The 25,693-nt window shown below is 51.0% G+C and overlaps 1 protein-coding gene across 1 annotated transcript; it reads right to left on the reverse strand.

Annotated features, from left to right (window-relative positions):
- Window positions 1-14,698: 14,698 nt before the first annotated feature.
- On the reverse strand, window positions 14,699-24,270 carry SNX20 (sorting nexin 20). The gene is made up of 4 exons (XM_053582162.1): window positions 24,156-24,270; window positions 20,616-20,754; window positions 19,004-19,155; window positions 14,699-16,722 (listed from the first exon to the last, which is right to left on the reverse strand). The coding sequence occupies exons 2-4, from the start codon at window positions 20,743-20,745 to the stop codon at window positions 16,057-16,059; spliced, it is 948 nt and encodes a 315-aa protein (XP_053438137.1). The 5' UTR covers window positions 20,746-20,754; window positions 24,156-24,270; the 3' UTR covers window positions 14,699-16,056.
- Window positions 24,271-25,693: the final 1,423 nt, after the last annotated feature.

Here is a 25,693-nt window from a genome sequence, read left to right on the forward strand (position 1 = left end):
TTGTTCTGCAGTCTCCTTTTTTTTTTGAGACCAAGTTTCACTCTGTCACCCTGAGTAGAGTGCCCTGGTATCAACACAGCTCATAGCAACTTCAAACTCCTGGATTCAAGTGATCCTCTTGCCTCAGCCTCCCAAGTAGCTGGACTATAATGCCCAGCTGGTTTTTCTATTTTTAGTAGAGATGGGGTCTTTCTGTTGCTCAGGCTATGGTCTCAAACTTGTGAGCTCAAGCAATCCACCTGCAGCGGCCTCTCGGAGTGCTGGGATCACAGGCGTGAGCCACTCTGCCTGGCCTTGTACTGTAGTTTGAGGAAATTGTTTCCACTTTATGAGTCTTAGTTTGTCCATCTCTGCAATGAGGTCAAAACTTCCATTAGTCACCAGCTGGTGTGAGCAGGGAGGGTGACCCCCAAGACTCCTGACGGTGAGAATGAGGGCTGCCCACTGTCCAAGATGATACAGAAGGCAATGATCAGCTTCCTCTGCACATCACCCCACAGAACTGGGGTCTGACTCAACCAGGTATCATGATGACAGCTGCCCAGCCTCACTTCCATCACATTCCCCAAACCCCAAGCCTGCTCACAAACCCTGTGGAATCCTCTGGAGGCCCCCAGTGGCTTCCCTTCTCACAGCTGCGGGTGGGATGGGCGGGGGTCCAGATGCAGGGAAGACAGGCGTGTTTCCCCACAAACAGCCAGCCGAGCATCACAGCCCCCACCCCCACTAGAGGGCAGCTCCAGACGCAGGGACTGTGAACACAGAGAGTACGATTTCCTATAACCCAGAAGAGGCCATTAAGTTAATGAAGGATCATTTTGCTGATTTGAAAACTATAATTAATAGGCACTAATTGTATATTTAGAAGTTTAGCGTGGCGTGGGCTTGGGAGCTGTCCTCAAACACGCTGACATTGTAAGCTCTACGCAATAGACCAGGCCCAGATGTTCCCTCAAACCCCTACCAAGAGCTTTGCGAGGGGCTGCGGCAATGACGAAAGGTACCACCTGCTGTTCTGCTCCCCTTTCCCGACATCCTCTCTGAGGTGCTGCTTATCATCTGTGCTTTCATCTTCAGTTACATAGCGGATGGCCCTGGCTGATTAAAGCCCCCTTCTGCTTTCAATCAGGGGCTTGGGATCAGATTTCTAATGGTGGCAGTGGCGGCCTCACTGGTCCCCTGGTAAGCTTTTTGGCCACATCCACATGTGGAGAAAGGGCGGTGTGGGTGAGGGGCTTAGAGCTGGCCCTTTCGGAGTCGTGGCCCTCTTGGAATGACCCAAGCCAGGGCCAGTCCCAGGGTTGCGGTGAGATCAGGCTGGTCTAACTCAAGTTGTCTTCAGGGGACCAAGCTGGCTCCAGGCTTGGCCCCACTAACTTTGGCTGTGCCTGGGAGGTTGGGCTCTTGGATTCCCTCCTTATTGAAAGCTTCAGCGTTTCTGCAGGGCCCATCCACCCACAGAGGAAGAAGACGCTGATCAATGGACTCAGGTGATGGAGTTTCAGCCCTGGCTCTACTTCCCAGTCAGCTGTGGGGCTGCCCTGATCTGAGGCTTTCTCCTCATTATCATCAGATGACCTCTGCTAGTCTCTTCTTCTGCCCATTGTACAGATGAGAAAACTGAGGCTCATTTGTGGGTTCAGAGCTAACTAAACGTAGCCTGTGAGTCAGAGAGGATGGTGATACACAGAAAGAGGGGCTGGGGGATTTTGAGGAGGGTCTGGTCTTCTCCCCCTACCTTGGTGCTGTGAGCTCCTTAAGAACTGGGACCAGGTCTTTCCTGTTCCTTGTGGTAACCAATGCTGAGCACCATGCCTGGTTCTCAGTCAGTCCTTAGTAGGCGTCTGCAGAGGGGATGAGGAGTGGACAGCAGCTGGTGGGGGCCAGCAGGTAGACCACAGAGATTTCTATGACCACCAACTGTCCACATGTGCCCCCTGTGTCCTGACCTCGCCCATCTACACGGGACCATGAGGTGCAAGTACAAGTGCTCGGGTGGCAGTGCCCGAGGGCCGTCTGTGTCCCTTTGTTCTTTCTGTCCCTAAAGCCTTGTGTTAAGATGGCAGAGCTGCAGGAGAGAAGTGGCCTGCCTTGCATAGTCGCTGCATGGTAGAAAAGCATCCTGGAAAGTTGCCCAGCTTGCTCCGGACTTTGTGAGAGTGACGTGTCAAGCCACTGAGCCTTCCAGTCCCTGCCGACATTCACACTGATGTCGCTGCCCCAGGCCCCAGCCCGTACTAACATGAGGTGGAGCTTCTGAGCCTGGAGTCAGGTGTCTGGCAAATGTATGATCCTAGTTTGTCAGGCTCAAGGTCATGTGGTCAAATCCTGCCCAGCAGTCACATCCCATGGGCCATACCCTTGTCTCCGTGTGCCCAGCCTGGCAGCCTGTCACGTGGGGTCTCCTCAGTGAACGGGGGTCCCCAGGAAGAGGCTGAGGCAAACAGGCCTGGCGGGATGTAGAGGTGGTGGCCATCCCTCGCTTTCCCACCATCTTGGTGCAGGACTGTGGGAGGGGTATGGGGGTCACTGACCCAGTTTCTATCGCTGCGGAGGGTCCCTGAGACACATGTGAACAGTGTGCTGTGAGCCCCCAACATCTGTTCTCAGTAATAAACCATTTGCTTTCTTCCCTGAGCATATTAAATTCATTTAAATGCCTAAATCAATGGCACTCAGGCTTCACACAGCATCAGAGTCACCTGGAGGGCTTATTAAAACACAGATCACAGGTCCCACCGCCAGCTTCTGATTCAGCAGGTCTGAGGCAGGGCCTGAGAATTTGCATTTTCAAAAGTTCAGTATTAGTGATGCTGTTGCTGCTGGTCTGGGGACCACACCTCAAGAACCATTGGTCTGAGGTTTCTATGTGCCTCACTCTTGGAAAACCAGCTCCCCGCTCCAGGGGCATTTTGCCCTGGCCTTGTGTCCCATCCTACACAGAGGTGCTGTGCCATCCTGGCGAGGGACCAGGATGATCGCTCCACCTCCTTCTCCTCATCCCGCTTCCCAGCCCTGCCTCTGCAGCCTCCCTCCCTTAGCGTCTGTCCGGTAACTAGCTGATTCCTAAGCTAAATCAACCTCTTTTGATATCGATCAAGTGTACACTTCCACTACAGCCCCACCCGCCAGCCCTCCCTCCCACTGCCCCCGGGGGCTCTGGCCTGTCATGCCCGAGCTCCCTGTGACAGGTCTTCGTGACCTCCAGGGCTGGCTGGATATAGCTGCTCTCTTTGTCCCAGGACACATAGTCCCTCAGAGATTTGAAGGCAGCTATATAATTAGGACTGTTCGGTTGCAAGTAACAGAATCAAAACTCAACCTGGTCTAAACCTAACAGAGGATTTGTTCTTTCTTGGAAGATCCAATAGATAGAGCTGGAAGGCCTTCAGGCATGGCTGGATCCAGGAGCAAAATCCATCCTGGTGCTCAGTCTCCCTCTTTTCTGGCTGAAAGGTGGAGGTGTGTCAAGTTAAGAGGTAATAGTGGGAGTGTTAGAGTCCCTGTCCCTGCCACGTCAGTTGTTGAACCCATAAAATGGGCTGTCAAGTTCATGGAAAATGATGCATATTGCAGGATTCACAGAGTTACAAGAACTTTTGATCCATTCCTTCAGGCTACCTCATGGGTGAAAAGACACTCAGACAGAGACACCCATCCCAGAAACTCTGCCTGTGGTGTCCCACTTGAGCAGCCTCAGTTTCCCCATCTAAGTGATGTCTATCTAACAGAAACTCTCCCAGTGTTGGCCTGTGATGAGCCAGGAAAGGGCTGAAATTGTGCCTAGAAGTGTGGGGGTCTGTCAAGTCCTTGGGGGCAGGTGGGGGGTGTTGCAGAGAATCAGGTGCCAGAAGATACATGGAAAAGTGATAAAAGATGCTTATGGAATGGCTGTCTTCTGTCACAGAAGAGAGTTGAATCACAAAATTTGACAGGTTAAGCAAAAAAAGGACAGTTTGCTGGCACATGTTCAGGTGTGGCTTGATCTAGGAGCAACAGTTGCATTTGATTTCTCATGTTCCTGACCTCTTCCCTCCTTGGGATGCAATTAAGACCAGCAGGACTCAGTGTCTGTCCCTTTGTCACTCCAATTTGGGTTCTATTTCCTTAGTCCCTCTGGGCCAGGCTCCCTGGCAGCTCCAGGCTGGAGCCTTGCACCAAGACCAGCAGGGAGGGGCGCCCTCTCTCTTAGCAGTCAGTCTGAGAACTCTTTGGTTCCGCTGGGTTGTACATCCACCTTGAAGTTGATCACTGTGACATATTCTTCTTAGCAAAGTATCTCAAGAATGGAAGAAAAAGTATCCAATGTACTCAGCCCTACTATGAAACTAATTATGGCTTTCATATGAAAGCTATAACCCAGTAATAACCTAAAAATATGGGGAAGGGGGAGAGGGAGGGGAGGAAGGGGGGAGGATGGGCCCAGGGAAGGTGATTGGTGGGACCACACCTACGGTGCATCTTAGAATGGGTACAGGCGAAACTTACTAAATGCAGAATACAAATGTCTACATACAATAACTAAGAAAATGCCAGGAAGGCTATGTTAACCAGTGTGATGAAAATATGTCAAATGATATATAAAACCAGTGTATAGTGCCCATGATCACATTAATGTACACAGCTATGATTTAATAAAAAAAAGAAAAGAAAAGAAAAAAAAAAGTTGATCACTGTGACCGGAAAATGCCCAGGTCTGAGTCGTCACACACAGCCCCACAGCTAGGGACAGAGTCAACACCTCCCAAAGGGTGGTCACCTTAAAGCAAAATTGGGAAGCTCTGCCCAGGAGAAGGGGAAATGCAGGCAGCCCACCCAACTGATGTCAACTCTGGCGCCAAATTATCAGCCTGCCTGGGGTCTCCTCCCCTGCCCCACCTATAGCCTCTACCTTATCTCTGCACTCCACCCTCCAACCCAACCCTAAAAGCCACCCAGCCCAAGACACCCGATTCTCCTTCCTCCAGGCGAAAGGAAGGGGCGGCAACCACATTCTCTCATTAGTTTCTCTGACATCTTTTGTCACCTATCAGGGGAACAAGCAATTCCTTTGATCACAGCAAAAGAAGAAAGAGTATTTAAAACACAGCCTGTGAAGATTTGCTAAGCAGAAGACGGCAAAGGCAGTCGGTGGCAGTTTTCAAAGCAGAAACATGATTTCCAGGAGCCGCACTCCACACTCACCTGCAGCTGGGGCTTCCAAATGGGCCAAGGGACCCCAAACTGGGGAAGGAGTTCCCCCAGGAGTCTTTGGGGGGGAGGGGGAGGAGTGCTGGGAGGGAGGCAGCAGTGCAGGCTCTGGTTTGTTGGATCCCGGGATGGTCAGGGGCGGAAGGACAGGGATGGGAGCCAGACTGGTGTGTCGGGGTGGGGGTCGGGGGGTTGCTGAACCCCAGGGTCCCTTCTGTATCAGGGCCCAGACCAGAGTTCAGAATGTCCCTACCTTCTTCCCCAGACCTTCTTCATACTTTCTGCCACACCCGCCAGCACCTGGCCATGACTCACAGAGAGTCCCTTTTCATAACTTTAATGCATTTCACTTATGTCACCACCAAAAATGAAAAAGAAAAAAACAGTATCAGTCCACAGTAAGAAAAATAGTCATAAAAAACATACAGGGAAAAGTTGATCCTGGTGAGATCCTGTGACCTGCCCGGAGCAGCAGGAGGAGACCAGCTCTTCTTAGAGATTGGCAGGGACAGAGGAGGGGCTGGTGAAGGGGAGAGAAAGGGATTGATGCCAAATCCTGGTGTTCAGTGGCTTCAGGAAAGACCACTGGGCAGGCCACACTCCCACTCTGGGTCAGTGTGGACCAGATGAGCCAGAGGCCCCTTTAGTGCTGGTCATCCCGGGTGAGCCTGGCCGGCCAGCTGTGCCCACTCAGTGAGTGAGTTCATCACAGCCCTTCCGGAGAGCAGCTCGGAGTGGGGAGGGTCACAGGGGTTTCCCGCAGCCTGTTTGCCTCCCCCTCAGAGCTGAAGCCCCTCCTGGCCCCTGACCTCTGTGGCCACTCTTCCTGAGGTGCCTCCAGGGGCCCAAGGACAGAGGCAGGGGTGGAGGAGAGGAGAGGAGTCAGAGGGCTCAGCTTTGGCCCAGTCCCCCTGCTCCGCACACCCCTCTATCCCAGCCATCTACCCCATTCTGTTTCTCTACTTAGACTTGGGGGGTCCTGGGCCAGCCCCTCAGAAGGGGATTTTGGAGGGAGGGCAGGGTGTAGGTGCATCCCTCTAACAGATGCCATGGCACCATCCAGTAACTACTTATTGGGCGCCTTCTCTCTGCCGCACACCAGGCTGCATAGGGTGCAAGTCCTTGTGCACAATGGAAATTTGAGAAGCTTGTTCAAAAAGGATTCTGAATTTCAGGACAGTGAGAGCAGAGCCTGAAACCAAGCGTGCAGCCCTGTGGGATGGCAGAGGTGGTGAGCTGTGCCCCAAAGGGACCCCGGGGCAATTTTTCATGAGAAATTAAAGAGATAAAAGATTAAAGAGATAAATGGAAGAAGGTGAGAAAGACTCCTGGGTGATTTAAGATTGAGAAGCGTGGAGAAGGCCTCCTGAGGGATGGTCGTGGAATTGAGAAGACTGCAGGCGGCCAGCGGAGCTGAGGACGAAGAGGGCAGACCCAGGCGGGAAGTCGTCTGGGGCTAGATGTGGCCAGGTGTGCAGGCTGAGGGGAGGAGTCTGGACTTTTTGACCCCACCCCAAGTTTAGAGCTGGGGAGAGAGACGGTTTATTTATAGCTTCAAAAGGTCCTCTGGCAGGTGTTAAGTACAGACAGGAAGAGGCAGGCCTGGGGCCAGCAGACCAGTGAGGAAGATTATATCACTGTCAGGGGGAGAGGAGATAGATCCTTGGGCCATCACGGAATTGGGGCGGCACAGAGCAAGGGTCAGTCTGGGGCATGCGGGATGGTAGAACCAAAGGATTTGCAGGTGGGTCAGCAACTTCCAGATGTGGATGCAGGTGCCAAGGCCTAGATGAGGAGGAAACAGACTCACCGCACCACCTAACAGGGAGAGGAGGTAGAAAGCACTTTAAGGGTGGCCTAGTCAGAGTCCCCTTGGGAATGGATGAGAACTTGCCACGGCAGAGGAGGCAGGATGTCAGGTGCACACTACCCAGGACACCCCTTCATTTATACTGTGGGTTGAATCGTTTCCCTGAAAATACAGGTTCAAGTCCTAACCCTGCTCTGTGACTACAGGGTCTTTGCAGATGAATCAAGTTAACATGAGGTCACACTGAGCTGGAGTGGGTCCTAATCCAATGCCTGGCGTCATGTAAGAAGAGGGAAATTTAGACACAGACACAGCCAGCAGGGCCAAGGCCCTGTGCTGACAGAGGCGGAGGCTGGAGGGATGTACCTTCAAACCGAGGGATGCCAGGGGTTGCTGGAGGCTACCAGCAGCTAGGTGAGAGCCAAGGAAGAGATTCTTCCCTAAAACTCAGAGAGACCATGGCACCACCAACACATGGACGTCAGACTCTAGTCTCTAAAACCTGTTTTAAGGCTCCTAGTTTGTGGTAATTTGTTACAGCAGCCAATGGAAAGCTAATACTATCTACAGACAGCAAAACCCGAGTCAGGGAGGGCTTCCCAAAGGAGGGTAATCAGGTGCTACTTCCAGAAAGAGCTGGGCAGGCAAAACCCAAACATTCCACATATGTGACTTCCATCCACTGCCCCTCACCTGGCCTCTCAGGCTCCTCACTAAGATGCTCTGGAGCACCTTAGCACGTCTGCAGACACCTGTCACCTGCCCATCCTGCAGGAGTAAAGGAGGTTGTGCAGACACCAGGGAAAAGCTGCTCTAGGAAGCAGCTGCTCTGAAGAAAGCCATCCACACAAGGGCTGTGCAGGGAGGTGCAGGGAGAGGAGTGGAGGGAGATGGTCCCAAGGAGAAGAGCCCAGGGTCCTGGTGGACCCCATGCTAAACATGACAATGTTACTAATACGTAAAGGGGGTCCTGCTATTTGATGACGACACAATTCTATCCTGGTGACTAGATGAGAAGGTAAGCACAACATTTTGAAAACAGAAGTTTAAAATAAAATGAGGTTTATGTCTTCCTTTTAGAATGGGTCTTTTTGTTCCAGGACATTTGTAACAGTTAAATGAACCCAAAGGTGGAAGGAAGTGGATAGGAGTTCAAGTTCTAGCTCTTCTACTCTTGCCTCCTGTGACCTGAGGTTCCTTTCCCCTCAGCAAATTACCAGAGTAGGCCACCACAGTGGTTCCTGAATGATGCTCCAGGGAGACCCAGGGGCGCCCCAGATGGACCTACAGCAGAGCTCCCTGGCTTCCCAGTCAGCAAAGCTTGGCTTTGGTCTCTCTTCTGTGTAGAGTTTCTGTATCAAACTTCATTTGAAGAAAAGGCTCTGTGGCTTAAAAAAAAAAAAAAGTCTGAAATTTCTACTGAATTAGCTCTCTAGTCCTTCCAACCCAAATACCCCAAGATTCTCCATCAGAATGACAAATGCTATTGCAATACACTGCCCTGGTTAGAAGTTGTTACAAAGCATCCTCTGCTGACTGGCCACTTGAGTGTCTGCAGGAAGCCTCGTCTGCGGCATGATGCTGCTCAACATAATCTTCATGCTGGGGACCTGGGTGGCCCTGGGGAGAGAAGAAGGCAAGTAGCGGGTGGGAGAGAGAGCTCTCTTCTGAGAGCCCAGGGCTTAGTGTCCCAAGGTCAGAGGAAAAGCTCTGAGGGGAACTGATAGGTGGGCAGGCAGGATGGCACAGGCTCTCACGTCAGATCCCAGTTCCACCTCCTATAAGACATGTGACCTCTTATCCTTAAGAGGATTTCCCTCATCTGTAAAATTAGGGTGGTAACACTATCTACCTCCCAGGGCTGTGGAAGGGGTACCTGGCCTAGGTTTGTAAGGTGCAGAACCCAGGCCCTGATATGAGTGCTCTTACCATCAGCATTGGAAGCCTCAGCCATGTTGATGTGGAGGTTGCTTAGAACCTCAGAAAGTATCTAGGGAAGGCATGGGTGTTGGGTGGAACAGCACTGTTCACTTGCCAATCCAGGCAGTTCCTTTCAGGAACACCTTCCAAAAAATCCCCAGACATTATAGCTGTCCATGGACACTGTATCAGTAAGCTATTTCTACATAACAAATACCCCCAAAGTTCAGCAGCTTAAAACAACAATAATTTTATGACTTGAGTCCACAAATGGTAGAGAGCTGGCTGACCTTGTTTTCATGGCTGCATTATATTCCAACATATAAATACCACAAAGTACTTATCTGCTTTACTATTGATGGACGTTTGGGTTGTTTTCAGTTTGGGGACATTATTGGGAATAGTCCTGCTCTGAAACCCTGGCACGTGTCTCTTAGTCAACATGCTGGTCTATCTCCCAGGGGATGCTCCTGGGAGTGGCATTGCTGGGTCCTCCAAGGCAGGTTGTGTTCAGCTTTAGGAGATGGTGCCCACTGGTTTTCCTACGTGGTTATGTCACTGTAACCACCAGGACGTGGTATTTTTTCTTTTCTTTTCCGTCCAGCCTCCTCCTGCGTCTCTTCCCTTCCCTTTATTTTTTGATTTAATGCATGTTTACCCACAGTCTCTGGATATCTATTGGTCAGTTGAACAGGTCTGTCCTCAGGAGCTAAGCAGGGTTGGCCTGGTCAGTAGTTGGATGGGAAAATGAGGTAAAGGCACCTGTACCCTGGAAGTCCCTCCGGCCTCCCCCAATTCAGTAGGCAGGTGGAGAGGAGGCCCTCCTAGATCCCCTCCCCCATTCCATCTGGGTCCTCAGAAGATCAGAGGTAGGGTCAGGGGTGGAGCTTGGCAGCCAATCCCTCCGGTATTAGGGAAGGGCCTCTACCCAGATTGAGAGGTTCAGCAAGGCTCCTCCCCAAACATGAGGCCACAGCGGGAGTCAGCTCTGGACTTGTCTTGCCTCTGGGGGTGTGGGGGGCGGGTTCCAAGCTTGTTATTCCTTTTTTTTTTTTTTTTTTTTCCCCCAAGCTTGTTATTTTTAAGCGCCCTATTTTATTAGGAGTGACTTCCCGGGTTCCACTTGCAGGAGGTGGAGGATGGCGGCTCCCTTCCGCCTCCTGCGGCCTCTGGACAGTTGGAAGAGGACCAAGTGGTAGAAAGGTAGAAGGTGAGGTTTTGAACCCCAAGTGGGGGGGTCGTCCGGGGACTCCCCCAACAAACACTTAAAGAGGGGAGAGGTTATAACAGAGACTGCGAAGCATCATCACTTTCCCAGCAAAGCTCCTTTCCAGCATTCTTTCCACCCCCTTCGAAGGGCTTTCTGAAGCGGTGTTTCGGCCTGGACAAACGCTCAGATTCCCCTGCAGCCCCAAGAAGCGCTCGGAGCCGCCGGGCGGCAGCGCCATCTGCTGGCCACCATTAAAATCGCGAGACGCGCTGCTCTGGTCTCAACTCTCCGGAAGTGCCCCACCGCGGAAAGGGGAAGAGGTTACACTATTACACAGCGCTCAAAACTCGGGCAGCCAAACTTACAAAAGGCTACAGGAAATGGGCATCTCTCACACTCAGCTGGTGCAGGAGTGTGTTAGTACAGCCCTTCTGGAGAGAGAGAAACTAAGTAATATCAAAATCATTAAAAGTGTTTATGATTCACAAATACAGACTTTGTCATTTAAAAATAAATGAAATAATTTTTTTAAAGAGTAAAAAAGTGTTTTTGATTTAGAAACATCACTGTTAGAAATTTCTGTAAGATCGCACAAACAGCAAAAATACATATGTGTCAAAGTGTTTTTAGAGGGTTGCCCCAAGTGAGGAAAATTTGGAGCACTGTGGAAAAGTTAAAGGAACTGTGCCATATGCATTAGAATATGAGGAAACCGTTAGAGATAAGTGGATGGATATTATAGACTATATAAAGCTGCAATTCACAAAGCAGATTACACAGCACTGTGATGGGCAAGCCGGTGGGGGTCACTGCCCAGTGAGGCGCAGGGGTTTCCCTCCTCCGGCTCCTCAGGAGATGGTATGTGGGTGTTTCTCGCATACCCTACGGAGAGGTCCTCAGGTGAACCCCAGGTGCAGGAGTCTGCTGGGGTTGCTGGAGGTGCTGTGGCTATCTTGTGGTCATGAGCAAAGGCAAGGCAGACTGAGAGACAGAGGAAGTGAGAGGGATAGAGATGAGACGGAGCGTGAGCCTTGGATCCAAGTTGGCTTGGAGCTAGTCTACTCCTGGACTTTTCAGATAATAAATTCCTTCCTTGTCAGGTTAACTTGGATTTTTGTCACTTGTAGCCAAAACAGTCTGTATGTCCCAAACAAAAGCTCATTCACTCTGCCATGACCCAGCAACTGCAGATGGGTGGGGCAGAGATGTGCCTTGTAAGACTTCTAGGTACTTTTGTCAGTACCTAGAACTTCGTCTCTCAGCTGACACAGCCAGGGGGACACATCAGGACAGGTGCATCCTGGGCCCACCCTTTTCTGGATGCAGACCTGAAGTGAGGATCCCGGGAGGGTGGAGGTTCCTGCCTCCAGGCTATGCACCTGCCTTCCCTCTGCCTGAAATTCTCCCTCCCCATGCTCCTTTGCATTCCTGTGATGCCTTGAACAGCCCCTCCTCTGAGAAGCCTTCCCGACCACCCAGCTTCTATTTGTTAGTGACCTTCTGATGTGCCACCCCTATGGGCAGGGAGCAGGTCTGTCCTGGTTGCTGCTGTGTCTCCTGCTCTTTGTAGGAATGCCCTTGATCTTTGATCCTTGAGAAAATGTGTAGCTAGATGGACAGCCAGTGAGAGAGCTAAATCTGCGAGTCTGCTGGGATGGTGTGCTCGGCTTCTGGGGGAGGGCATTTTCTTGCTCCTAGTGGCAGAACACAGCTGGATGGGTGGTGGGGCCCACCCAAGGGTGCGTGCTGCAGGCTTTGACCGGCTCAGAGCACTCCCTCCCCTTGAGGGTCTTACCTGATGTCAGGGTGTAGAGTCAGGAGCTGGAGTCTGGGGGGCAGTTGAAAGCCAAGGTTGGGCAGTCAAAGCCAGAATTGAGCCCATGATTTAGGGGCAGGAGAGCAAGTGGGGCTGAATCTGGGGCTCAGGAGCAAAGCTCCCAGTGTGCTTGGGTGAGACCCTGGATGGTCTGGGATGAAACACAGCACCAGACAGTCAGGACCACCAAGTGCTCAGAGACTTATTTCCTTTGGTAGCAGAGTAAATCAAACAGAAGTCTCAGAGTGGTGATAGTGGGCCTCCAACACTTGTTCCTCTCTGGCTCTGTCTGTCTCTCTCTTTTAACAAAAGTCCACTGGCCAGCTCAGACTCAGGGCCTGTGGCAGGCAAAGCCATTTTAGGGTGTAATAACCATGCTGGGCTTCGTTGTGTTTATTTTTATAGCTACCTTCTAATCATAGCAAGTGATTCTGATTTAGGGTGGTCACAGGAAATTTCTTTTTCAAATAACTTTGCATAAGTGAAAGGGGATGACTAAAAGAGAATGGCAAGCAGATGACAGAACAGGTGTGGCATAGGTGGATCCCGAAGTCCTGGAGAGGCAGCTTTCTTCAGTTGCTGCCTGTGGGTCAGGAAGCGTTTGGAGGAGGGGCTCAGTGTGGTCTGGCTTTTTGAGCAGTCCACCCACTGCCACCAGCAGGTGGAATCAGAACTGGTTTTATTGCTCCAAAGCAGATTTACAGGCAGTAGGGTGTCTACTGAGGAGCAGAGAAAAGGGAGTAATCGGCCTGGAGGTCACAGGCCACCTTGAGCAGTGCTTCCCAGCCTACACTCAGGAGGCCGAGCCAGTGCCCAGGTCAACACTTACCCTGCACCCTCAGGTCCAGCTGGGGCATCCCTAAGGGCTTCCTGGAATTTGAGCCCAGGATTATTTTGTTTCTGCTGCCTATTAGAGTTTGTCCCTTTGGCGTGGACACCCCAGATCTGGTCCTAGTGCTGTCCCCCTCTCACTGTATGACCTTGAGCGAGTCATCCTTCCAGGCCTTGGATTCCCCATCAGTAAACAGAGATGAGTGAAGTGACCTTTGGGGACCATTATGGATGAGAGGACCAGGGACATGTCTCCTTCCCTGTCCTCCACATCCCTTAGCATGGAACTCAATGAAGAAAGCAAGTCCCCAGGCCAACAGGCCTGGGTGTAATTCCCTGCTCTACCAGCTGTTAGCTGTCTGACCTTGGGCAAGTCACTTAACTCCTCAGAGTGTCTTGTCATTATCTGTAAAACAGGTTGAGACCACGTCCTGAGCTGGGCTCTGGAAGTCCTGGGGTGGGGGCTCTGATTTTTACTGCACAGGTAGCTGCTTGCAGAGTTTGTTTCTTTTTGATCATGGGCTTGGCAGGCAACAGACCAGGGTACAGGTCTCACAAGGAAGCGTAACACCAGCCCAAAGGGGAGACCACAGTTCTCTGTGTGGCAGCCGGCGGGGGAGGCTGGCATGGCGCTCCCACCTAGAGCTCTCCAGGCTCAGGCGAGGAGAACACGGGAGTGGGAGGAGCCCACGACTGCACACTGCTGGGCTCTAAGGATGGTTTTTCAAGGCACTTTCCAGTCAGTTCAACACACAGCTTCTCAAACTCTAAGGTACACAGGTTGGGATCTCCTGGCTGGGGATGGGGGTGTCAGTCTTGTTAAAATGCAGATTCTGATTCAGCAGCTCTGGGATGGGGCCTGAAATTCCACATTTCTGACAACTCCACACCCTGGGTATGGAGGGCAGGGACTCCTCACCTCTTGCATACACCCAGCTTTTGAGGAGTCAGGAGAAGAGGGTCTGGTCCCAGGCTGCCACCAGTCTGAAGTCCCCTGTAATTAAGGACTAATACAGGTGGGGTGGGAGAAGACTGAGGTACACAGAAAAGTGGGGTACCCTGGTGGAACTGCAGTGAGCTCCCAGAAAAGCTTTCTGGGGGAAAGGGGTCACGGAATTCAAGGATTTATTCCAGGAACCCAAGAATGAGTGGGTCTCTGACCTTTGCAGCAAATGGGAAATGTCAGGAAGACACGGCCATGGTGAGACATCCCAGGCCATCAGTGTGCACAGCCAGAAGAAACTCCAGTGGACCCTGAGGTCAAGGATGTTTGAAGACCTGGAGAGTGCAATGCCGAATGTCATGAGGAAGGAGCAAGGAGGGGATCTGGAAAATGCCCTCTGTGGCCAGTCCCCTTTCAGCAGCCTAGAATAAGGCCATTACCTGTGCACTATGTGGAGAGCCACCTGTCTTCAGAGGTACTGATGAGAAGTCCCCCACGTGATTTCGCAGGCTCCTTCTACCCCAAATAGGCATTTTTCTCTTTGATGCACACAGACATTTTGAGATGCACATTTTTTTTAAGACGTTAGCCTCTCTGAGCTCAATGGTACCTTACACTCCAATGCTGGCCTGGCTCAATGCTGATTTCTATCACAGAGGATTTGAATTTGGAGTGCAAGGCACCTGGAACACCTCTGAGACCACTATAACATGGCCTTGCTACTTGAGGAATTTGGGACCACAATGTGTGTATTCAGCCCTTAAACATAGGTGAGCACTAGCTTGCAATTCAAATTCTCAGAGTAGATTCCACCCCTGAACCCAGTGCCAAGTTGCATTCCTGCAGTTTTTCTCAATGTCCCCTTATAGTTGATGGCATTTTAGATTTGGTAAAATAACTTGTAAAATCATGACAATCAGCTTCACCATTACAAAGAGAATTACAGCTCTTTAGTTTTTTCATTTAACATTTTAATTTTCCAAATTCCCAGATTTTCAATAAGTTTAATATCTCCCACTCAATACATCTTTCTCTTGCAGTACATTGAGAAATTTGAAGGGTATCTTTGTCCAAAGACAGCCTGTTTCTAACCTCTTAGGACAGAGCCTGATGGGGCCCTGGCAATTGTTACCACAAGGTGTCACTGTTAAACAAATTCTGGTGCAGTCCAGTGACAGCCTGCTCACTGCTGTGGTGATCCCCTGCTGGGCTGGATTCCTGCCAGTAAGTGGTGCCTCACATGAGGGTTCCCAAGTTATAGTTTATTTGGTTCACCCTAATAAGATGATTCTTATGGTTTAAACTTCAGGAAAGCTTACATTCTTAAACACAGATTGTGCCCAAACCAGTCGGTACCAGCCCTCTGTTGAATCTGGGTCATTGTTCTAAGTGTCTCTTCACTTGGGGGTCCCTGGTATCTTTTTATGACAGCAGACTCCAGTTAAGGGTATCTCAATCCATCACAGAAGTCCCAAGAACACTGGTGCTCAAAAGGGGAGGTGCCGAGAATTCAATCTCTTGTCTACCCATAGGACCCATTGACTGTCTTATGTCACCTCCCTCCAGGGCTATGTCCGCATGACCCAGGGAAGCCATGCTGCCTTATATAAATGAAAATATACTCCTAGGCAATGTGTTATTCATCCTAGCCAGAGAAATAGTAACTTCCTTTGCTAAAAATGCCCTGTACCATAGAATCTTACAATGTCCTTGCTTTCTATCTAGCCCAGGGTCTTCCCAGCCTCAGAATGATGACACAGAACTCCTGCCCTGTGGGAAGGGGTGGACTGGAGTGAAGGAGAGATTGTTCTTTAGGGGTGACAGGTGAATTTTTGTTTTGCTGCATTGGGTCTACATGCTACTGAAGAAGAGCTAGAATATTGGGTCAATATTCAGATAATGAGTGGAAATATTTGTAAGCCATGTTGCGATAGGAGGAACAGAGAGAAAGACTCAGCACAGCTGGAGCAAGCTTTCTGCCAAGTAGTGGATTCAGCTTTGTTAATCGTGTGCAACCTCTCCTCCAGCTTAGCACCAAAACACTGGTGAGGTCCATATTCCTCTCCCATGTTTTGGCAGCCAGGTTTGTGGTTTTGTGATGAAGTGGCCCTATTGTCAAGGGAGACAGATACAGAGGTGGAGTCTTCCATAGAGTCCCAGGAGCACCTCTGTTCAGTACAGAAGGAAAACAGAGGCCCGAGGAGGGGTTTGTCCAAAGTCACCTTGTGACTTAGAGCCCCCACTGGCTTTTCCCATCGAAAATAAATCCAGAAAGGTCACTGAGTAATCGTGCCTCCAAATTTGAAGCTTCCCTGCAAAGGCAGCAGGCTGGCTTGTCACAGATACTCTCGGACGGCCAGCTCCTTCAGGGAGAAGCCCCGGTGGGTGGGCCTCCGCAGCTGGCTTTCCTCCAGCTTCTCCTGCAGAGACACGAAGTCCCTGCCCAGCAAGTAGGCTAGGCGGACCATGGCGTCCAGCAGGGGTGTGTAGTAGCGGTGGCCCTCCCGGGCCTGCAGCAGCTGCAGGGCCCTCTCGCCAGCTGCGAAGGCCTCGGCGGGGCGCTCCAGGTCACGGTGGCACACCAGCATGGCGCAGAGGGCTGGGACCACTGCCGTGGGGCAGTGCGTGGTCAGCTTCTCCTGCAAGGGCACCACGTGCACCAGGATGTCCAGGGCCCTGGCGTACTGGCCGGCCCGCAGGCAGCCGAAGGCCTCTCTGAGCTCGGGCCGCGTGAGGAAGTCCAGGAACTCGCGGGAGCGGCGCACGCAGCGGATGGCGTAGAGCGCGCCCAGGTACCCCTTGAGGGCCAGCTTGCGTTCACAGATCATCTCCTCCGAGAAGTTCCCCACCAGGTGCTTCCTGGGGAAAACCACGTCTTCAATCTCCTCCTTGAAAGTCTTGAGCAGGGCTTTCTGCAGCTTCTCGAAGTCGGAATAGCGCCGTTCCAGGACAGCCTTGTTGCTGTCGAAGCTCCCTGTCTGGATGACGATGATTTCATATATCTAGGGACAAGGAAGGAGAGCCTTAGACGACATCCGGACACTGGGTTTTCACCTAGCAAGCGAAGATAATGAAGATGCGTTAAAGCAGCCGTCTCCAGCCTTTTTGGCACCAGGGACCAGTTTGACGGAAGACAGTTTTTCCACGGGTGGGGGGAGGGCATTAGACTTTCATAAGGAGAACAAACCTGACCCTCTCATGCACAGCTTAGTGGGGTTCATGCTCCTCCGAGAATCTAATACTGCCACTGTTCTGACAGGAGGCAGGGCTCAGGTGGTGATTCCGGGGTGGGGAGCGGTGGTAAATACTATGAAGCTTTGCATGCTAGCCTTGGAAGAAAATGCCACGGCCCACTTCTGGTCCATAGCCTGGGAGCTGGGGATTGCGAATTTAAAGCATACCTTGAAAATGGGTAACCCTATATGCAATTCTGTTTTTATTTATTTATTTATTTTGAGACAGAGTCTTGTTCTGCCACCCTGGGTAGAGTGCTGTGGGTTTGAGTAACCCTCCCGGGTAGCTGGGACTATACGCACCCACCACAATGCCCAGCTAGATTTTCTGTCTTTAGTAGAATTTCACTCTTGCTCAGACTGGTCTTGAACTCCTGATCTAAGGCAATCCACTTGCCTTAGACTCTCAGAGTGCTAGGATTACAGGCGTGAGCCCCTGCACCCAGCTGCACAGTTCTGTTTTAAATTGTCACCAGCATCAGCTGAGCTATGAAAGTGAATCATGAGAAGAGTCAACCCTGGAATAACAGACACAGTGATGTGGAGGGACCTGGGAAGAGGAAAGCACAGGGGTCTGCCATGCATAGGGCCTAGGGTCTGTTTCCACATTGTCAAAACTGGGCCTTGGGCAGCGCCTGTGGCTCAAGGAGTAGGGCGCCGGTCCCATATGCCGGAGGTGGCGGGTTCAAACCTAGCCCCGGCCAAAACCCACAAAAAAACAAACAAACAAACAAAAAATAAAAACTGGGCCTCAGTTTTTGGAGATACTTGGATGATGGCTGTGTTTTCCAAGGCGGAACACTTGGGAGTTGGTTTTAGGTGCTACACGCCATCATTCAGGTACACTGGCAATGATGTTATATAGCATAATTATTTCTTTCCAATTCTGTTCCAAGAGAATACTGAGTAAGGACATAGACATCGGAGCCAGACTGATTGGGTTGTAATTCCAGCCTCGGTATGGTCTGGCTGTGTGGTCTTACATAGGTAACTTACCCTCTCTGAGCCTCAGTTTCCTCATCCTTAAAGTGAGGATAGGCATAATACCTACCTGACTGGGTGAGGATCAAATGAGTTAATGCACCAAAACCACGTGGAATGGTGCCCCATGATCAGTCGGCCGTCACTGGCCGCTCTTGCTATCCGGGTCCGGCTAAGTGAAGACGCAGCCTGGGTGGGGCTCTTCCATAGTCTTTATTGTCTCCTTAACACAGGCTAAAATTCCAGTCCACAAAGAGAGCAGTCCCCACACACAGGGCTTTCCACCAGCCACAGTAACCAGCGAGAATTTACTAACAGCCCGTACCTTTCCTTAAATTGACTTTTTTCCTCTCTACCCTGGCTAAAAGTGGCATCCTTATATTTAAAAAGCGATTTTGTAATTACTTTTTCTTTACGCCATGCGATGCTGGCATAAATATTTAGAATATTTCTGTTTGAAATAAATGTAGTTAGCACTTTTAAGAAATGATCCCATTTACGGGCGGCGCCTGTGGCTCAGTGAGTAGGGCGCCAGCCCCGTATGCCGAGGGTGGTGGGTTTAAACCCAGCCCCGGCCAAACTGCAACAAAAAAATAGCCGGGCGTTGTGGCGGGCGCCTGTAGTCCCAGCTACTCGGGAGGCTGAGGCAGGAGAATCGCGTAAGCCCAAGAGTTAGAGGTTGCTGTGAGCCGTGTGACGCCACGGCACTCTACCCGAGGGCGGTACAGTGAGACTCTGTCTCTACAAAAAAAAAAAGAAATGATCCCATTTAAAAAAAAATAAGTAGTAATTATGAATGATACAGGGATATGACAAGATTAGTGAAGAAAGGCCACAGATGACTCACATCTGATCACATGAGATTAATCACAACTCCTACAGTTCTGATCCTCACTGAACCTGGCGCAGTGCTGAGTGCAAAATCCTCACTGAACCTGGCGCAGTGCCGAGTGCAAAATCCTGCTCTTGAGTTAGAGTCGACCCATTTCATGGCTGGGAAAGCTGAGGCCCCAGGGCCGGGAAGAAGGCGATGAAGGTGGGGTCCCATCATTTCCCAGTCTCTGCTTACCACAAACTTGGAGATTGTCCTCTCCTCCACGCGGGCTGAAGCGATCTCAAAGAGCAGTTTGACGTTCCGCCAGCGGCACTTCTCGTTCTGCCAGTAGTCCTGCAGCTCCCGAGTGGTCATGCTGGAGTTGGACGTCGGGCCGCCATGGGCATCTGGAGGGACAAACCAGGTCAGTGGGCTTGAGAGGTCAGGGCTCAGGGACACGGCTGGGTCTGCCTGGGACAGAACAGCAGAATTCCAGAAGAGTGGCTGAGAGCACCTCCCCCACCCTGCCCTGCCCGGGCCCACGGGGGCATGGCCAGGCCTCTGTGCCCAGCCTGGTGGAGCCCACCCTGTCCCTGACAACCTTACACAGCCTGTCGTCTCCAGTGGTTTCTCGGCTGTGAAGTGGAAGCTTGCACCATCCACTTTTGGCCTGCAGACTGGCTGTGGGGTAACCCCGTGCTCCTGACAAACAGGGGCGTGGCCTGTCTCTTTCTGTGCTCTCCATACCACTGACTCTGCAGTTGTCACCAGGCCTCCTTGAGCACGTGTCCGTGGATGGTGGAGGGAGCTGTGTGGACCTCATGTTCCAGCTGCAGCCAGACTGGCCCTCCTAACCCTCTCATTTCCCACAAGCTGTGCTGCTTCTTCAACACGCCACCCCTCTGCCTTGAACCCAGACCTCCTAGTTCCCTAACTGGAAACCACAGTGATTTTTAACCCTCACTTGAGCCCTGTACCCATCTGAGAAGGTTGAGAACAATTAGAATCCTTCCCTGCCAAAGCCGCACAACCAATTCTGCACTTTATCATGACGGTTTGCATCCCAGGAGCTCTTCTCTGCTTCTCCCGGGTGTCCTTCAAGATCCGGCCTGTGCCACTTACCTGCCCATTGGCATTACAGTCAGAGCCTCCTGCCTTTCCCCTGCAGCCTTTCACGGGGCATGTCCGGTTGTTTTTCATGGATCTGTTTCCCTACCAAATGTGAGGACCAGAATGCTGTTTGACTCCCTCCTGTGTCCTCTGTGCCCTGCATAGTGCCAGGAACAGAGCAGGTACTCATAGTTACATCTCCAATGCTTGTAAGAAGAGATTTGTTCCAGGAGATGGCGCTATAGCAGATTGTTACCCTGAGGGCTTCCTCGGGCCACCACAGCACACTCAGGAGCACCCCTCGGCAGATGCAGGTCAGGACCGGTGGATAACAAGACCGCCTGTGGCTCAAGGAGTAGGGCGCCGGTCCCATATGCCGGAGGTGGTGGGTTCAATTCAAACCCAGTCCCGGCCAAAAAAAAAAAAAAAGACAGCTCTGGGATGTGCTCCATGCAGTCTCCCAGAGGACTGCGCTCGGACAGAGTCACGGTTACCTACAGTGGTCATGTGTTCACAGGTACTGATGCCGGCCTCCGGCCCTTCCCTTCCTCACTCTCTCCTTTCCCCGCCATGCCTTAGGATTGTGTCCCAGGTAAAAAACTTGCACCAAATCCTTGTGTCAGCGTCTACTTTGGGATAATCCAAGTTAGGCAAACTTCCCAGCTCTCTTGCCACATCAATTGAAGTGACCCATAGTTGTACTTCCAATGTCTTGAACCCTCTTTCCCCCTGACTGAATCTCAAACCTTGAGCCTACCTAAGTGCCCTTCAGGTCCTGGACGTGGGAGGTCGGGGCCCATGGCTGGCACATCTTGCTTGTTTCTTGCTGTGCCCTGGGTTATGGGTCTTGTCCTGCCAGGGCTCCCAGGGTACTCTGGACTTGCCATGGTCCAAGCCTGCCAGATACACAAAAAACAACCATGAGTGTGCACCTATGCTGGGATTCCTGGGGCACCTAGCGTCTGTCATGTCCCCTGCTGATGGGGGGTTGATGATGGCCCCCTTGCTGAAACCTCCACTGCCTGCCCAGATGCCCAGCTAACCTGGGGCTGCCCCTTTGATCCTCTGACGAATCACTCCAAGGCGGAGCAGATCCTTTTCTTAGTGTAACAATTTTACGTTACATATGCAAATGCAATCTCAGTGTTCAGAGCAGGTAGATATGCCTGTCTATTTCCTTCCTATCTATCCTCTATCAATCTATCAATACCTATCATTTATCTATCTATCTATCTAGTGATCATTTATGTATGTGTATCATCTATTATCTGCCTATCATCTATCTATTTATTGATCATCTACCTTCTATTACCTATCTATAGCATCTATCATTTCTCTATAGCATCTATCAATCATCTATTTATCTATAGCATCTATCAATCATCTGTCCTATCTATCTGCAAAATTTACTGATGGCTTATTACACGAACTTCATCCCTACCTAGGTTCTTCACACCCTCTAATTTAACACCCATAAAAATCTATCATTATCACCAAATGACAGCTGAGGATGCTGAGGTCTGGCTCAAAGTCACACAACTGGCTAGTGTGCCTGATGAACAAAGCTGGATTTGTTACAAATGCATATGATGTGCTGGCTGCGTATGCTGCACTTAGCACACACTCTCTCACTCACTCTGACCACTGTCTGCAACAGGGACTGTTCTTATCTCCCTTTTATGATAAGGGAACTGAGACTTAGAGTCACCTGAGATTGAAAGCTAGTCAGTGCTGGGCGGGACACAAACCCAGGCTGGTCTGACTTCAGAGTCTTCTCCCCTTACTCAAGGACATGCAGGGACAGAGAACAGGCAGGCAGGGCCAGTGTATGTGGTGACTCTGTTTGTGACCCAGAAAAGTGAACTCGGTGACCTGGTAGCAGGCAAGTTATGTAACTTTCCCTGTGCCTCAGTTTTTTATAAATTGGGCATAATAACAGAGAGAATGAAGTCAGGCTGACTCTGTAAAGAATTAGTGCAGGCTCTGCACGTCCCAGACCCTGTATAAAGGTCCCTGTTACTAGTCTCTGGTAAGTGCTAGGTGCTTCAAGAAATATTTGTGAAATAAATGACTCTAAGTGTTTGTGAAATAGAAGACCTTAAATCTAAATTAAGGTAGAGGCTAGAATACAATTGCAAATGTTTGAGACAAAACAGAAAAAGGGAAAATAAGGGCATTAGCTCAGACACAGCGAGTACCTGGCACAGAAATTCAGAATAAGGGTACAAGTGACATCACTTCTTTTCTTGTAGAAGTCTGCGGGAGCTGCCAGCAGACCACAGGGGCAGAGCTGGGACTTGAACTCTGGATCGGAAGCTCTCCAGGCCCTGGGTCTGGACCCATAGGCTGACTATGGCCTGGACAGAGGTGGAGCCCCTGCTGCTCCATCAACCCCTGCTGTGTCCAGGAGTCAGAGCCTGTTCCCTGTTCCAGGGGTGAGAGCCTCCTGGACTTGGCCCGGGCTGGGCAGAGGTGAGGCTAGCTGGGGCCAGGAGTCCATGCTTTAGGGGACGCACTTGCTGTGTCAGGTTAAAGGGACCTGGGGGCCTTCTCTGTACTGCTGTCCAGTGGTCAGCCCTCAGGGACCCTGGATCCAACTTCATCTTTTATAGACGGGCCAACTGAGCAGGGCCACTGCTGGCCCAGGGCTGGCATATTTGTGCACACGACGGCTTGCCCAGCTCACTCATCTTGTCCCCTCAGGGGGTCAGGAGACATCGCTTTCCATCCTGATCAGCCATGACTCTTAGGAGAGTTATTTAGTGTCCCTAGACTTTAGTTCCCCCCCGACCCCAAAATGTATGGCCCTGTCCTGATGGTAAGATGATGGGTGGTAGGCATGAGTCTCCTGTATCCTGGTAGGTACTATCTTATCTGATGGACTCTGGGTGGCTGGTATTCCTGGGGCCCCAGTCTTTTCCATGGGCACCTTTCTCAGTCAGCTCATCTGTGCAATGGGTGACAGCCAGTGGCATTGCCCTCAATGGCCAACCCCTTCCAGCTCTGCTTTCATGATCAGGCAGCTGCCCCCAGGTCGGAAGCAGGGTACTGTTTGCCCAGAGACCCTGTAAGACCCTAGAAATGATGCTTTGGCTGGACATTTCGGTGAAGACCTGGGAAAGGTTATCATGAAAATAGGCTTAGAATAAAAGTCAAATTCAGCTGCCAAAGCCAGCTCCCTTATGTTTTCTCTTAAGCGTCTAACTTGGAATCACCCTTTTAAAAAAGAGTGGGAAGGAAAGAGTCTTACATTGGTGCATCTATAGGGTCAAGGGCAATTTCCTGTCTCACCCCAGGCCTCAGTTTATTCATCTGTGAAATGGGAAGGCAATCCCAACTGCTCTAAAAGTTCTTTGGGGAGAGCTACACAAGGGGTTCTATGGGCCCCTTCCCTTCCCCCATACCTTCTATGGCCAAGATTTCTCGACTTTACAACAAAATACTGTAAGTGCTGGTGCTGCTGGCCAGAGGACAGACAGCTCCCCTGCCCCCTGCCCCCTCCATCCCTGTGTGCCTGGACAGTCATCCTCCTCCTCCTTGTCTCCCACCTGCCCTGACTGTCCCCTCTCTCTAAAAGCTACCTGCTGCATCTAGTCCTTCTTCTGAGAGGCACACAGAGCCACCTGCAGAGCCCACCACTACCATTGTGAGGACATTGCAGGGGACTTTTCATGGGGAACGAGCCTCCAGCAGAGTGAAAGAAAGCACTTCCTACCCTGGGAAATAGAAGATCCTGGGTCACTGGGTGTGTGGCTGCCTCTGGGGAGGAAAGGTGGGCACCATTGGACACCTGGGCACTCACCTGATGAGCCTTGCAATGGTCAAGGGTTCCCCACTCAGTCCCTTGGTGAGGTGGGATGGGGGAGCCAGGGGTTTTTCAGAGGCAGATTGGCTGGCTCCCAATTAAAGAGAGTCCCATGTATTGGTTGAGGGAGTGCTTGGGCCGTGGACTCTGCATTTTCCACAAGTTTCCTGAGGCTACTATGGTGCAGAGGTTTCCTTGACACTGTGTCTTGAGAAACATAGGTGTGGTGCCATATTCCCCATGCCCAAGGAAAATCTAAAAGTAACCCCCGTCAGACAAGTGCACAAGTATCTGGTATCCCAAAAGAAATCGAGGTGATGGAGGGCCTGGAAGCTGTCCCCTGCTCTGCTCCAGTGTGCTAATGAGAGCCCCCCACACAAAGGCTGACTCCAGCACTTCTCCATCCCACCCTGCCCCCACAGGAGGAGGAAAGCACTCGGGCTCCAGGGGAAGAGACAGAGAGACCAGCCAAGCTTGGGATCAAACACTGACCTGAGGAATCTGGGTCCTGTGGGAGTCCAGGGGTCCATGCAGGGTGTCACATCGCCCCTTCAAGATCTCTGCTCCAAGCTGTGGCAACAAGCCCAGTAGCCACCCCTGCTTGAAGTTCCCGTTTGAAAACAGGAAACAGGCTGTGTGACCTGCTCTGGGTCGCCCCAGCCCATTGGCTGGTGAGATGTGGTATGGTGAGCGAAACTGACAGACAGCTTTCTGTACCTGTATCCATGGCCCCTCAGGGCAGGGAGGGGCAGGATGGTGCAGTGCAGGGCCAGCCGGGAGGGATCTAGCCAGCCTTCTTCTCCTGCAGGCCTTACAGTAACCTGGCTGTCCTTGCAGAGTCCCGTGAGCCTCTGGCATTCAGATATTAGCTCCCAAAGCACTTTAACATTCATTATTCTACTGTAAGAGCTAGGCATGGTGAGCCATTACACCCCATGCACAGATGTGGAAACCAAGGCTTGGATCACAGAGCTGGTAGGATACAGAGCCTGACATGGATAGGGCAGTGGGGGAGAATAACAGTTTCAACTAGTGCCTTTTCTCTGGGCAAAGCTGCCACCAACACCACTTATGGAAACTCAAGTGCCCATCAACCCATGAATGGATTAACAGACTGCAGTGCATGTACACCACAGAGCACTATTCAGCCATAAGTAACATGGAGACTTTACGTCTTTTGTGCTTACCTGGATGGAGTTGAAACGCATTCCTCTTTGTAAAGTGTCTCAGGAATAGAAAAAAGGTGTTTCTATATAAAACCAATACATAAACAACTACATGCCCATACAAAAGAAAACCCACAGGTATAGTCTAGCGGGGTGGGGGGTGGGGTGACAGAGGAGGGAGAAGGGGAGGAGAGGGCAGGGAGCGGGGAGGGGAAGAATGAGACCAATTGGTAGGATCTCACCTAATGTGCACAATGTGAGCGTGTTCAGCAGCCCCCTCAGTGAAGGGCTCAACTGCAACTTGAACTTTACCTTAGAAATGAATACAATGTAACCTAGACTTTTGTACCCTCATGTTAATCCAAAATTGGAAAAAAAACAAAGAACACCTAGAAAGTTCTAGGAGCATCTTAGAATGGAAAAGAAAAAAAGTAAGTACCAGGAAAGCTAGACCTGGGGGCAGTGGTGTGATGCCTGGCCACTAGTATTTGTGGCTTCCAGGGCAAGAGGCTGGAATAGGACAAAAAAATAGAACCTCACTGGCTCCCCCAGAATTACCAGGTGTCTCTTCCCAGCCGTGACTCCTGCCCTCTCCACTGGAGGTGGCCACTGTCCTGATGGGGATTGCTTCTCTCACTGTCCTTATCAGTTTGCCAGCTGTCAGTAGCTCCCTAAGCAATTGAGTTTCATTTGCTCATTTGTGAATTTTTATATAAATTGAAGCATACACACTGTGTGTGTTCCCTCATTCATGTCTTGCTCTTTCATTCCACATTTCTGTGCATAAGATTCACCAATTTTTTTATGTGGTGTACCTTGGGTTTTTTTTTTTTTCCGTCTGTTGATGCACATTTGGGTTGTTTC

The sequence above is a fragment of the Nycticebus coucang genome, chromosome 2, assembly GCF_027406575.1.
Source record: "Nycticebus coucang isolate mNycCou1 chromosome 2, mNycCou1.pri, whole genome shotgun sequence".
Lineage (NCBI taxonomy): Eukaryota > Metazoa > Chordata > Mammalia > Primates > Lorisidae > Nycticebus > Nycticebus coucang.